At 37.1% G+C, this 14,776-nt stretch overlaps 1 protein-coding gene across 1 annotated transcript in view; it reads right to left on the bottom strand.

Moving 5' to 3' along the window:
• Positions 1 to 694: 694 nt before the first annotated feature.
• The window catches only part of LOC145546964 (uncharacterized), a 148,542-nt gene continuing 134,460 nt past the window's right edge, over positions 695 to 14,776 (bottom strand). Inside the window, exons 4-9 of the mRNA XM_081595366.1 lie at positions 13,153 to 13,201; positions 12,572 to 12,660; positions 11,324 to 11,365; positions 9,481 to 9,630; positions 2,423 to 4,564; positions 695 to 1,897 (exon numbers count right to left, since the gene is read on the bottom strand). Of these exons, the coding sequence (XP_081451492.1) occupies positions 9,540 to 9,630; positions 11,324 to 11,365; positions 12,572 to 12,660; positions 13,153 to 13,201 (271 nt within the window). The 3' untranslated portion in view covers positions 695 to 1,897; positions 2,423 to 4,564; positions 9,481 to 9,539. The remainder of the gene's footprint in view (positions 1,898 to 2,422; positions 4,565 to 9,480; positions 9,631 to 11,323; positions 11,366 to 12,571; positions 12,661 to 13,152; positions 13,202 to 14,776) is intronic.

Raw genomic sequence — 14,776 nt, 5'->3', positions numbered from 1 at the left:
AGGTCTAGTAGATTTCAAAGCCCGAATTATTTTAACTTTACTCTGTCAATGCCCTCTAACTAGAGAAACTTATAAGTAGAAGCATCTTTGCATTGGGAAATTTCATATCAATCATTTTTTTTGCAGGGGTCTCTTTTTTTATTCTAAACAGGCTCGGTAAGTTATGGTGAGTGAGAAAGAAGAGAAATCTGGTCTTTGACTCCAGGTTCTGTAACTTGCTAGCTGTGTGATCTCAATCAAGCATCTTAGGTGCTCAAATCCTCTATTTTCTTCTCTGTGAAGTGGGGGTAATAATAACTGCATTGCAGAGTTGTTGGGAATTTATAAATAATACATATGCAACTCTTGCAGCAGAAGATCTGGAGAGTTGTTCAATAAAATGCAGCCATTCCTCCTTTTATAGCGAGTAGATATTTACCTGGTGATACGGAAAACAGTTAACTCCAACTGATTCTAATATTTTGAACCAGAACAACAGAATGTCTCCTTCATAAGGAGCTGGACAAAGAAATGGCTGAGAAATAGTGTCTTCATACACATAACTGCTAGAAATTTTAGTAGATGTTGAAGAATCACTAATGCAACCTGCAAGGCAAATAGGTCTGTAAAAGGTCAAAATAACAAATGCATTCTTTCACTTTCTCAAGCTTCAAATGCCTCAGGTAAAAATAAATTTGTAGTTTTCCACTAAGCCTTTTTATTCATTCCTTATTTTTTTTTAAAGTCATGCCATAAACATAACAGGTCCTAAACTATAAGTTAGAGTAATTTTTAAAGTGGTAGGCCAAATTACATGCATGTCACCTAGTAGCATTTTTCTGAAAGCACTAATATTGCTCTAAATAGGGTCAAAATGGCCAATTTCTGAAAAAGCAGAAAATAAATGTTGCAAGCATTTTTATTATTACATTTGATAGTCCTCTGGCTGGAGACTTTCAAACTGGGATTATTCTGGGTAATAAAAGTAAGTGAAAGCAAACAAACATCCCTCTGTAGATGGCTTCTCTTTCCTCTTATTCCTTGGGAGCAGCAAATATGCATAAGACACTGAAAATTTCCACTGCAGGCTTTCATCACAGTGAAAATCACTGGGTACTCTGCCTAATGAAAATCATTGCACCCAACTTGAGGAAATCAACTGTCAAAAACTCTAACCTTGAATTTTAGAACCCTTGTGACCCTTAGAATTACATTTCCCTATACTGACGTATAACACCATAGGAGATGGAAGTTGGTAATTTCAGGTGGTGGTTACCATTCCAAGTCTAGCCCAGAGGTATAGAGTGAACGTTGGCATTTTAACCATTGTCCTCCTTTCAATTTTCTGCGACAACATGCATTCATTGTCTTAATGCATACCAGTCTTCCTCTCTCCCCTCTCTCTGACAAAAATTCTCAGAAACTCTGAGTGGACTAAAATTTACACATGAATTTCAGACTGTAAGGCATCCAGTAACTTATCCAAAATACACAGCATTTAAGATAGAACCAAGTCTCAAACCAAGTCTTTGGACTATCAGCCTATCACTTTTCTTAACATGAGAACCTGAAAAGAGAGTTAGTTTTGATAAGAGGAAAAAGAGGAGCAGCATGTGAATTGGATCCCTCAGCAGCCACCAAGAAAAGAAAAGGACAAGAAGGTGAGACTAATTTTGCCCCAGTTCACCCAGAGCAGCTCAGCTTCTGGGCAACTGAGATCCAAGATACACTATCTGCAGAGGCCAGCAAACCAGGGGAGACATACCGGAATGAGCAGATCTGACCTTGTGCCTTGGCGACACTGAAGACACCAGGACTGTTTCCTTCTGGGCGTTTCTCACCTCTGATGATGATAGTACCCATTCCACAGGATTATTGTGAGGGTTAGTTGATCCACATAAAGTTCTTCAAACAGTGTCTAGCATGGGGAAAACAACACTAAATTAGGGGCAATAATCATTTCTTTGTAAAAACAATATTCCTTCCTTTCCATTATCAGTTCAGTTCAGTTTAGTCGCTCAATCGTGTCCGACTCTTTGCGATTCCATAGACTGCAGCATGGGCTTCCCTGATAGCTCAGTTGGTAAAGAATCTGCCTGCAATGCAGGAGATTGCGGTTCAGTTCCTGGGTTTGGAAGATCCACTGGAAAAAGGATAGGCTACCCACTCCAGTATTCTTGGGCTTCCCTTGTGGCTCAGCTGGTAAAGAATCCACCTGCAATGTGAGAGACCTGGGTTCGATCCCTGGGTTGGGAAGATCCCCTGGAGAAGGGAAAGACTACCCACTCCAGTATTCTGGCCTGGAGAATTCCACGGACTGTATAGTCCATGGGGTCGCAAAGAGTCTGACACGACTGAGCAACTTTCACTACCACTACTACTAGACTGCAGCACTCCAGGCTTCCCTGTCCATCACCAACTCCCAGAGCTTGTTCAAACTCACGTCCATCGAGTTGGTGATGCCATCGAACCATCTCATCTTCTGTTGTCTCCTTTTCCTCCTGCCTTCAATCTTTCCCAGCATCAGGGTCTTTTCCAGTGAGTCAGTTCTTCGCATCAGGTGGCCAAAGTATTGGAGTTTCAGCTTCAGCATCAGTCCTTCCAAATATTCAGGACTGACTTCCTTTATGATTAACTGGTTTGACCTCCTTGCTGTCCAAGAGACTCTTAAGAATCTTCTCCAACACCACAGTTCAAAAGCATCAATTCTTCAGCACTCAGCTTTCTTTATGGTCCGACTCTCACATCCATACATGACTATGGGAAAAACCATAGCTTTGACTAGACAGACCTTTCTTGGCAAAATAATGTCTCTGTTTTTTAATATGATGCCGAGGTTGGTCATAGCTTTTCTTCCAAGGAGCAAGCGTCTTTCAATTTCATGGCTGCAGTCACCACCTGCAGAGATTTTGGAGCCCAAGAAAATAGAGTCTCTCACTGTTTCCATTGTTTCCCCATCTACTTGCCATGAAGTGATGGGACTGGATGCTCTGATCTTTGTTTTTTGAATGTTGAGTTTTAAGCCAATTTTTCACTCTCCTCTTTCACTTTCATCAAGAGACTCTTTAGTTCCTCTTCACTTTCTTCCATAAGGGTGATGTCATCTGCATATCTGAGGTTATTGATATTTCTCCTGGCAATCTTGATTCCAGCTTGTGCTTCATCCAGCCCAGAATTTTGCATGATGTATCTGCCTATAAGTTAAATAAGCAGGGTGACAATATACAGCCTTGACGTACTCCTTGCCCAATTTGAAACCAGTCCATTGTTCCATGTCCAGTTCTAACTGTTGCCCCTTGACCTGCATACACATTTCTTAGGAGGCAGGTCAGGTGGTCTGGTATTCTCATCTCTTGAAGAATTTTCCACAGTTTGTTGTGATCCACACAGTCAAAGGCTTTGGCATAGTCAATGAAGCAGAAGTAGATGTTTTTCTGGAATTCTGTTGCTTTTTCTATGATCTAACAGATGTTGGCAATTTGATCTCTGACTCCTCTGTCTTTTCTAAATCCAGCTTGAACATCTGGAATTATCAGTTCATGTACTGTTGAAGCATAGCTTGGAGAATTTTGAGCATTACTTCACTAACGTGTGAGATGAGTACAATTATGCAGTAGTTTGAACATTCTTGGACATTGCTTTTCTTTGGGATTGGAATGAAAACTGACCTTTTCCAGTCCTGTGGCCACTGCTGAGTTTTCCAAATTTGCTGGCATATTGAGTGCAGCACTTTCACAGCATAATCTTTTAGGATTTGAAATAGTTCAGCTGAAATTCCATCACCTCCACTAGCTTTGCTTGTAGTGATGCTTCCTAAGGCCCACTTGACTTCACACTCTAGGATGTCTGACTCTAGGAGAGTGATCACACCATCGTGGTTATTTGAGTAATTGAGATCTTTTTTGTATAGTTTTTCTGTGTATTCTTGCCACCACTTAATATCTTCTCTTAGGTCCATACTATTTCTCTCTTTTATTGAGCCCATCTTTGCATAACATGTTCCCTTGTTATCTCTAATTTTCTTGAAGACATCTCTAGTCTTTCCCATTGTATTGTTTTCCTCTATTTCTTTGCATTTCTCACTTAGGAAGGCTTTCTTATCTCTCCTTGAGATTCTTTGGGACTCTGCATTCAATGGATGTATCTTTCCTTTACTCTTTTGTCCTTTGCTAGGAGTGCCCATGTCCATGACTGCGGATTTGTAAAGTATTTTAATTAACAAACACTTATATAGTGCTTCACACGTGCCTTGGACATATAAGCTCACATCTTAATACGGAAGTACCATTGCATGCTCATTTGCAGAGAGGATATAAGACTTGTTTAAAAGTCCCACAGTTGGTGAAAGAGCTGGTTTCGTGTCAAGAAAAGCTATGAGTCAAACCATTACCTTGTGTTGTCTCTCAAATAGAAAAACGAACCAGCAGTATTCATAATCTTGCCACCCACGCATTTTAATTTTGTTTCTACATTCCTTTAGTTACTTCTGTCTTTGGGTAGTTTGTTTTAAAGACACGCTGTTTTTCATTTGGTTATTTCATGTTGTCAGGATCATCATGAGAAGATGCAGCATCACATTGGGAACCTGCAGTATTCCAGACATCACAGTAAGTGCTCTACATGCACTTTCCAATTTGACCTTCATAGCAATCCTGTCAGGTAAGTCTTATTTTCCCCGTGTTATTGATGAAGACAAAAGGAAATTATCTTTAAAAATTCTATTCTTATTGGTTTCTCATTCAAAAATAACTATGCAGCAGAGATTAACAGCAATTTAGAAGCAACAAGGAAGCTTAGGATGGCCTGGCCTGATTTTACGGGTGTGCATGGAGAGAATGTTTGACTTTTTCAGTGTCATGCATCAGAGTTGGGACAGAGGGAAGACTAGAAGCACAGATCTATTAATTCTATTTGAATGCTCTAAGACCATCCCATGTCTCCCCTACCCATACTTGCGTAGTGTTTTAAATAAAAGCTTTTTTTTTATTGTCCGTTTCTTTTACCATTCATTTCCTCTAAGCAGTGTAAGTGACAGAGTCAATGTTTCTGAGCTGATTGGTCCCTTAGCATCCTGCCTTGTGATGCATTTGACTATTTGTCTGCAAGAGCTTTCATGGTGCTGTTGATTCTCATGACTGCTTCCATTTCCATGAATCACCCACGATATCAACATCCTTCTCTTGTGGGACCTGCATTATATGCACAGGAAAGTTAACTTTGAGCTGAACAAATTGGATTTGGGAGAATATATCTGATCCATTTTAAGTTAACAAGGACTTAAACAAAATAAAGAAAATGCAGTGTAGCTGAGTAAAGATAATATGGGGGGGACATGGCTAGAATTTCATCAGGTATAATTCAACAGAGAATTAGACTGTGGACATCTGACTGATTAGGTTGAGGGTATATAAAATACATTTTTAAAAATAGTGTGTATAATGTCTATGAAAATAGCAGTGAACAGAAATGTAATAATAATAATAATAAATCTCATTTATGTTAAGGGCTTATGTTCTGGGCCTTGTGTTAAAACACTTTACCTATATTATCTATTTCCACCTTTATAACCACCTTACCTATAATCACTACCCTGATGAGAAAAATGAGAGTTTATGTAACTTGCAGCTTATGTAACTTACAACCACTTACAGCTTGTAAATGACAGAGCTGGGAGCCATATTTTTCTTAATGGACACATTCACAGGCATACCTCAGAGATACTGTGGGTTTGGTTCTAGATAACCACAATAAAGCAATTCACACAATTTTTTGGTCTCCCAGTGTATGTAAAAGTTATGTTTACACTATCCTTCGTCTATTAAGTGTGCAGTAGCATTATGTCTAAAAATGTGTATACCTTAATTTAAAAATAATTTATTGTTAAAAAATGCTGAACATAATCTGAGCCTTCAGGGAGGCATAATCTTTTTGCTGGTGGAGGGTCTTGCCTCCATGTTGATAGCTGCTGACTGATCAGGGTAGTTGTTACTGATGGTTGGGGCGGCTGTGACATTTTCTTAAAACAACAGTGAAGTTGCATGAACAGTAAGTCACTTTGGTTGTGTTCAACTCTTTGTGACCCTATGGACCATAGCCTGCCTGGCTCCTCTGTCCATAGGTTTCTCCAGGGAATATTAGAGTGAGTTGCCATTCCCTCCTCCAGGAGATTTTTCTGACCCAGGGATCAAACCTGAATCTCTTACCTCTCCAGCAGGTGAGTTGGCCACATTGATTAACTCTTCTTTTCATGAGTGATTTCTCTGTAGCATGCAGTGCAGTTTGATAGCATTTTACTCAGTTTCCCTGGTCTCTCAGTTGAAAAAGAATCTGCCTGCACTGCAGAATACATGGGTTCAATCCCTGGGTCAGGAAGATCCCCTGGAGAAGGAAATGGCAACCCACCCCAGTATTCTTGCCTGGACAATCCCATGGACAGAGGAGCCTGGTGGGATACAAGCCATGAGGTCGCAAGAGTCGGACATGACTTAGCAACTAAATCACCAGAACTTCTTTCAAAATTGGAGTTAGTCCTCTCAAACCCTTTTGCTGCCTTATTAACTAAGTTTGTGTAATAGCCTAAATCCTTTCTTGTCATTTCAACAATCTTCGTGGCATCTTTACCAGGAGTAGATATCATCTCAAGAAATCACTTTCTTTACTCATTCATGAGAAGCAACTCTTCATTCATTAAAACCTTATCACAAGATGGCAGCAGTTCAGTCACATCTTCAGGCTTCATTTCTAAATCTGTTGCTATTTCTATCACATCTGCAGTGACTTCCTCCACTGAAGTCTTGAGCCCCTCAAAGTCATCCATGTGGGTTGAAATCAACTTCTTTCAACAACTGCTAATGTTGATACTTTGACCTCTTCCTGTGAATCATGAATGTTCTTAATGGCATCTAGAAGGATGAATTCTTTCCAGAAGGTTTTCAGTTGACTCTACTCAGATCCATCAGAGGAGTTTATGGCAGCTATAGCTTTATGAACTGTATTTCTTAAACAATAAGACTTGAAAGTCAAAATTACTCCTTGCTACATGGGCTACAGAATGGATATTGTGTTAGCAGGCATGAAAACAATATTAATCTTGTTATATATCTCCATCAGACTTTTGGGTGACCAGGTACATTTTCAATGAACAATAGTATTTTGAAAGGAATCTTTTTTCTTAGTAGTTCTCAATGGTAGGCTTAAAATAATCAGTAAACCATGTTGCAAACAGAAGTACTGTCATGCAGGCTTTCTTGTTACATTTGTAGAGCATAGCCAGAGTAGATTTAGTATAATTCTTAAGGACCCTTGTAAATGAGTAATGACTTCAACTTAAAGTCACCAGCTGCCTTAGCCCCTAGCAAGAGGGTCATTTTTTCCTTTGAAGCTTTGAAACCAGGCATTGACTTCTCCTCTCTAGCTATAAGTCTAGATGGCATCTTCTCCCAATAGAAAGCTGCTTTTAAAATCTTTTGTTTAGTATAATCATCTTTATTAATGGTCTTAGCTAGATCTTCTGGATAACTTGCAGCAGCCTCTACATTAGCACTTCCTGTTTCACCTTGCACTGTTATGTTACAGAGACAGTTGCTTTCCTTAGCCCTCATGAGCCAACCTCTGATAATTTCATATTTTTCTTCTGCAGTTTCCTCACCCTCTCTCTATTTTCACAGAATTGAAGAGTTAGGACTTTGCTATTGAAGAATTAGGACTTTTTTCTTTATTAGGCTTTGTCTTAAAGGAATGTTGTAGTTGGTTTTATCGTCTCTCCAGACCAGTAAAACTTTCTTCATATTAGCAATAAGGCTGTTTCACAATCTTATCATCCTGTTTGCAGCAAGAGGCCTAGCTTTCAGCCAATCTTAGCTGTCATCATGCCTTTCTCACTAAAATTAATCATTTCCAACTTTTGATTTAAAGTGAGTGATGTATAACTTTTCCTTTAACACTTACAGACCATTGTAAAGTTATTAATTGCCCTAATTTTAATATTGTTTTGTTTCAGGGAGTGGGGAGGCCCAAGGAGAGGGAAAGAGATGAGAAAATACCTGGTTGGTGGAGAAATCAGAGCACGTACATTTATTGATTATATTTGCTGCCTTATATGGGTGTGGCTTGTGGTGCCCCTAAACAATTACAATAGTAACATCAAAGATTACTGATCACAGGTCACCATAACAAATACAATAAAGATGTTTAAAATATTGTAAAAATTGCCAAAATGGGACACAAAGGCATGAAGTGAGCAAATATTGTTGGAAAAATAATGCTGATAGACTTGCTTGATGCATGGCTGCCACGAAACTTCAACTTACAAAAAGTGCAATGTCTGTGAGGTGCAAGAAAGTGGAGCATAATAAAATGAGGTACATATATTTTTCCCTCTAGAATATTAGCTCCATGCAGGAATTTTTTTTATTGCTGTTTTGTTTGCTGGTGTGTCCTAGAGCCTAGAATAGTGGCTGGCATTGATTCACAGTTGAGAAGCCCTTAGAGTCTGGATACTATCACTCAGCAGATCTTTACAGGACAAAGCCATATTATTTTTGTTTGCTCTGTAGAGTCAAGAATGATGTGATTGCCTTTTTTTTTGGTCAAAACCATTAAGTACTCTAACTGATAGCAACAACTTGAGGGAAGAGATAAACTTCTTAACTAGGATTAATTATCTGCAGAGACCCAAACAACCAGAGAGGCTGTAAGTATATCATCCTAAGCCCGTGTTAATGAGGTGGACTGAGTGTCATTAGAAGGCTGTCAGTGTGAGCGGAGGTCAGCTGCCATTACATGATGAAGGAAGCATGGCAGTGGCCAGATGTATTTGAAATGCACAATTTTCTAAAATGACAACCCAGCACAAATTGCTTTTATGGAGATAATAAGGATAATGGGAAAAGCATCTCTTTTACTCACTCTGTTTCCAGAATTTAAGATAATAATGATTGCACGTAAAGCATTTTGAAAGGCTACTTATTGCCATTCTGCCAAATGGGATTCCTCAACTCTCCAACTCCTGAGGCTCATCTAAATGGATACAGATCATGGCCTGCAGTGGAAACTGTGATTGCATGTTTCATGAATCAGTCCAGGCTCTTGGACCTTGACCTTGTATAGATAACTCTCTGGTATTTTTCCATTAAAACTATAGTTAGCATGAGAAGGAAAGGAACTGGCATAGTAATTAGTAAGAATTTGAGTCCACAGAAAGAGACAGCGAACACTATGGGTGGGACAGACTAGGTATGATCTTTGGGTAATAATAAGAGGATTGAATTTGGCTCTGAATACTTGAGATCAGATGACTTTGCTTCTTGATTGTAGAATTTCATGATTCCTATGGTAAAATAGCTTCAACATTTATATATAAATGCCTCATTATTGTCTTTTAGCATACAGTTATAATTATAGTAGTAACAAAAAAAACCACTGGCAATCTGAATTTTTTCTTTAGTTAAGAGAGGCTGCATGTCATAGTGATAAGGACATGGGTTTTGGGGATAGACAGACCTAGGTCCAAATCCAGCTCTGCAGTTGGCTTCCTATATAAACTTCAGCAAATGACTTGATTAGTTCAGTTTCTTCAACTGCAGCTTGAATGCTGTAAATCTAGTTCCAGGCACATACTGATGGTACATAAGTAAATATGTCACTTGAAGGCTGTTTTAAGGATTAGAGGAAAAATATATGTACACTCTGTAAGTAGTAAATATGCATGTGTGTGACCACGCGCGACACACACACACACACACACACACACACACACACACACACACACACACACACACACACACACACACACACACACACACTACACTATTAGCCACTCAGTCATGTCCAGTTCTTTTGCAATCCCATGGATTGTAGCCCACCAGGCTCCTCTGTCCATGGAATTCTGCAGGCAAGAAAACTGGAGTAGGTTACCAGTTCCTTCTCCAGGGAATCTCCCTGACCCAGGATCTAACCTGGGTCTCCTGCATTGCAGGCAGATTCTTTGCCATCTGAACCACCAGAGAAGTCCATGTATATACATATATATGTACATATATATTTGTTTTAGCTACTATGTAAAAGAAATATGAAGGGTAAAAATGTGTCAGTTCCATAAATAATAGTGCCAAATTTAAGAGACTCAAGAAAATTCTTGAAATTTTATGTTTAAAAGATAACATTGGATAAAGAACATTGACAAGCCAAGTCATAAACAAATGTAAATGCATGCTAATTTCTAAAAAATTCCTCAACTTGACTGGGAGATGCAAAAAAATTTTTAAATACTTTATTTTACTAAATATATGGGAAATATAATTTGATAACATATTACAATAAAGACAATATGGAAAATGGCATTACAAATTGTGTTTTTATGGAAAATAGGCAATATCTATTTGAAATAAAAATGAACATATTCTTTTACATAGCAAACTTGCTTTATAGAGATCAGTTCTGTTAAGGAAAAGCATATGCTGGATCATAACATAACTCATTAATAAATTTGAAAAGTTTGAAATCATAGATTATATTCTATGATAAAAATGAATTAAATTAAAAATCAACAAAAGAAAAACATCAGGAATATCACTAACTGTTTGGAAATTAAATAACACACTTCTAAATAACTGATTGAAAATGAATTACAAGAGAAAACAAAACATTTTAAACTGAGTTGAAATGAAAATATAAGATATCAAAATTTGTGCAACAGAGTTGTCAAATTTGTGTGAAATTTATAACATGGAACATTTATATTAGAAGAGATTTTAAAAGGTCTCAAAAAAAATCCAAACTTTAACTATACAGAATTAGAAACACACACACACACACACATACACACACACACATGCAATAACCCAAAGTAAGCAGAAGAAAGGAAATAATAGAGATAAATACAAAATAATGAAACATGTGCTTGCTTAGTGGCTCAGTTGTATCCAACTCTTTGTAACTCCGTGGACTTTGACCCACCAGTGAGCCTGTCAGGCTTCTCTGTCCATGGAATTTTCCAGACAAGAATATTAGAGTGGGTAGCCATTACTTTCTCCGGGGAATCCTCCTGACCCAGGGATCAAACCCGGGTCACCTGCAAAGCAGGTGGATTGTTTACCATCTGAGCCAAAAGGGAAGTCCAAAAATCACAAAATAGAATTAGATACATAGAGAAAATAAGTGAAACCAAAAGTTGATTCTTTGAAAAAAATCAATATAATTGATAAAATTTAAGCTAGACTAATCCAGAAAAAAAGAGAGGACAGAAATTACCAACCTTAAGAATTAAAACAGGGACATCACTGCAGATTCTATAAACATTAAAGAACAACAAATGAAAAATATGGCAATAAATTTGACAACTTACACAAAATGGATAATCTTGAAAAAGACAAACCACCAAGCATACCTAAGGAGAAAAACAGGTAATCTCAATAACCCTGTATCTGTTATATTAAAGAAATGACATTTATATTTTAAAACTTCCCCAAAGTTAAACTCCAGCCCTAGTGATTTCACTGATGAATTCTGTCAAGCATTCAGGGAAGACATAATACCAATTTTGCAAACTCTTACAAAAGAGGTGGGAACAGTTTTCAATTCACTTCATGAAGCCAGTATATTAAAACTAGACAAAGAAGGCATCACAAGAGGAGAAACTAGAGACCAATATAATCAAATAGAGCACTACATAAATTATATAAAATAATGTGTCATGATCAATTGAGATTTATTCCAAAAAAAATCAAGTTAGTTTAATATTTAGAAACCAATCAAGATAATTCACTATGAAAGTGAAAGTGAAAGTCGCTCAGTCATGTCTGACTCTGCTACCCCATGGACTATACAGTCTATGGAATTCTCCAGGCCAGAATACTGGAGTGGGTAGCCTTTCCCTTCTCCAGTGGATCTTCCTGACCCAGGAATCAAACCGGAGTCTCCCGCATTGCAGGCAGATTCTTTACCAACTGATCGATCAGGGTATAATTCACTATACTAACAGGTTAACATTTTGTTAAAGCTTTAATTTCAATAGAGTAGGAAAAGGCATTTGATAAAATTCAATACCCATTCATGACTTTAAAAAAAAAATTGTAGCAAACAAGAAATTGTGAGAAACTTTTTCGACATAATAAAAGATATCTGTGAAATAAAGAAACCTGCAGGAATCATACTAATGGTGATATTCTTAATGCTTTCCTCTTAAGGTGAAATATAAAGCTGGGATGCCCATAGTCACTATTTCTATTGGGAAAAGTACTAATCAGTCCAATAAGGCAAGAAAAAAATGCACACAGATTGGAAAGGAAAAAGTAACACTATCTCGATTATACAATCATGAATTTATATATGAAAAATCCTAAGAAATCTACAAAAAGAAAATCTAATTGAATTTAACATGGTTGTAGGATTCAAGGTCAATATTCAAAAACCAATTTTATTTTTACATACAAGCAGCAAGTGTTTAGAAATTGAAATTTAAACATATTTGCAAGAACGTAAACAACATAAAATTCTCAAATACATTTAACAAAACATGTGCAAGCTTTGGACACTGAAAACTATAAATCCCTGCTAAACTAATTTAAAGATCTAAATAAATGGAGAAGCATACCATGGAGTGGAAGACAGTACTCTTAGGATGTCAGTTCTCTTCAAATTGATCTTTAAATTCAATGTAATTCCAATCAAATTCCAATAGACCTAAAAAAATAAAATTGGAGAAATTGATTCCAAAATTATACAGAAGTGCAAAGGATATAGAATAGCAAAATAATCTTGTAGAAAAACAAAGTTGGAACTCTTATATCACCTGAATTAAAGACAAAGCCACAGTAATTGAATATAGCATTGGTATAAGTAGAGTCCAAAAATAGACACATTTATACATATTCAGTGGATTTTTAAAATTTTTTTGTTTTGCTTTTATTGGATACTTTTATGCATCTTGGCACAATCCTTGAGGTATCAGTCCTAAGTTGCATTTATAAAATTACATCCCATTGTTTTGTATTAGAAATGACAAACATGTTACTATAAAACAGGTGGCAGAGTTTCTCTTGGGAAAGAAAGAAAACTCACTGGTGGTGTTTAAAGTGTGAAAGGAGAGGCATCCAAGGCATGCTTGACTGGGTGACAGCCTGACACAGCAGCTAGAGGGAGAGGGAGGTGGGGCTAAGGGATAATGTGACTTACGTGAGGGCTTTGGCTTCCCAGGTGATGCAGTGATTTTTGACAAAAGCACCTAAGTGATTTAATGCAGAAAATAACAGTCTCCTCATAAACTGTTCTGTAATAAGTGGATGGATATCCATATTGTTAAAAATAAAACTCAACCCTTACCTCACTCCATACATAAAAGCCAACTCAAAGTGTATGAGAGATCTAAACCTAAGAGCTAAAATTACATGCCTTAAAAAGGAAGACATCTGCAAACTTGTTTTAGGTAAAGATTTGTTAGATAAGACACAAATATCACAAATCATAAAAGAAAAATTAATAAATTGTATTTCTTCAAAATTATAAACTTATGCTCTTCAAAGGACACTAAAACCATGAAAAGGCAAGCCACAGATTAAGAGAACACTTTTGGAGATCATCTAGTTTGTTATTTCTAAGAGCTAAATGGAAGAAGAATGGCACAAACTATAGTCACAAATAAGAAGCAGGTCAGCAATTGTGGAGGGCTCAGGGTGGGATTGGGGGCAGGAGGAGAAGGGGACGACAGAGGATGAGATGGTTGGATGGCATCATTGACTCGATGGACATGGGTTTGGGTAGACTCCGGGAGTTGGTGATGGACAGGGAGGCCTGGCGTGCTGCGATTCATGGGGTCGCAAAGAGTTGGACACGACTGAGCGACTGAACTGAACTGAACTGAACAGGGTGTGAAGGGGCCTAGGAAGCTTCTTGAGGGTGGTGATGTGTTCTACATTTTCCTTGTTTTGGTTTTTACATGACAGTACATATTTTGTATACCTTATTGTTAAAACATTGATATGTGCACTTAAAGCAGTTGAATTTCATTGATTATAAACTATACCTCAGTAAAGCTGATTGAAACAAGTAAACAGCACTCGCAACTAAAATAGATGCATGAGGATATTTAAAGACAAAACAAACAAACATAAGAAAACAAAAGTAGTCAAGGCTACAACCTGATTGTCTAGAATTTATCATTCAATGCATTATGATATATTCACTACATACAACATAATTTTTAAAAAAAGATTACATACATTTCATTGGCCTGGAGGTATACACATGATATCTGTGGAATTCCAAAGTATGTATATTATTTCCAAAGTATGTATTTTATTATTAGGAAAAATAAACTCTATGTATTAAAGTGTACTTAACTTTTATTATTAAAAATACTTTAGGATACTGAGATTAAAGATAAGAATAGGGGAGATGATCATGTTTTTATTAATATATGTGTATATATAATATTACTAACACCAATACTCTTTTATAGTGCTCATGTATGTATGGTCTCAAAATCCATCACATTGCATTTCAGTTGTTGGTCTTTAGGACTGATTTAGTGGATCATAAGCTACTGGAGAGCAGGAAAGAATCATATTCACCTTTGAATCTCTGAGACTATTAATTTATCAGTTGTGTTTTGAATACCTACTTAGTGCTAGTCCATGGCCATGCAGTGGCCATATTTTCTAGCACATACTAGAATTGCAATGCTTCTTAATTGCTGAATCGAATTCAGGTATTCAGGTTATCTCATGGTGGCAGGAAAAGGAAGGCATTAAATGAATGTACTGCTTTACCTTCTAACAAATATTAAAAACAGCTGAATTGT

The sequence above is a fragment of the Giraffa tippelskirchi genome, chromosome 4, assembly GCF_054371585.1.
Source record: "Giraffa tippelskirchi isolate mGirTip1 chromosome 4, T2T-mGirTip1v1.2.pri, whole genome shotgun sequence".
NCBI classification, from domain to species: domain Eukaryota; kingdom Metazoa; phylum Chordata; class Mammalia; order Artiodactyla; family Giraffidae; genus Giraffa; species Giraffa tippelskirchi.
This window is presented reverse-complemented; position numbering and strand designations above follow the sequence as displayed.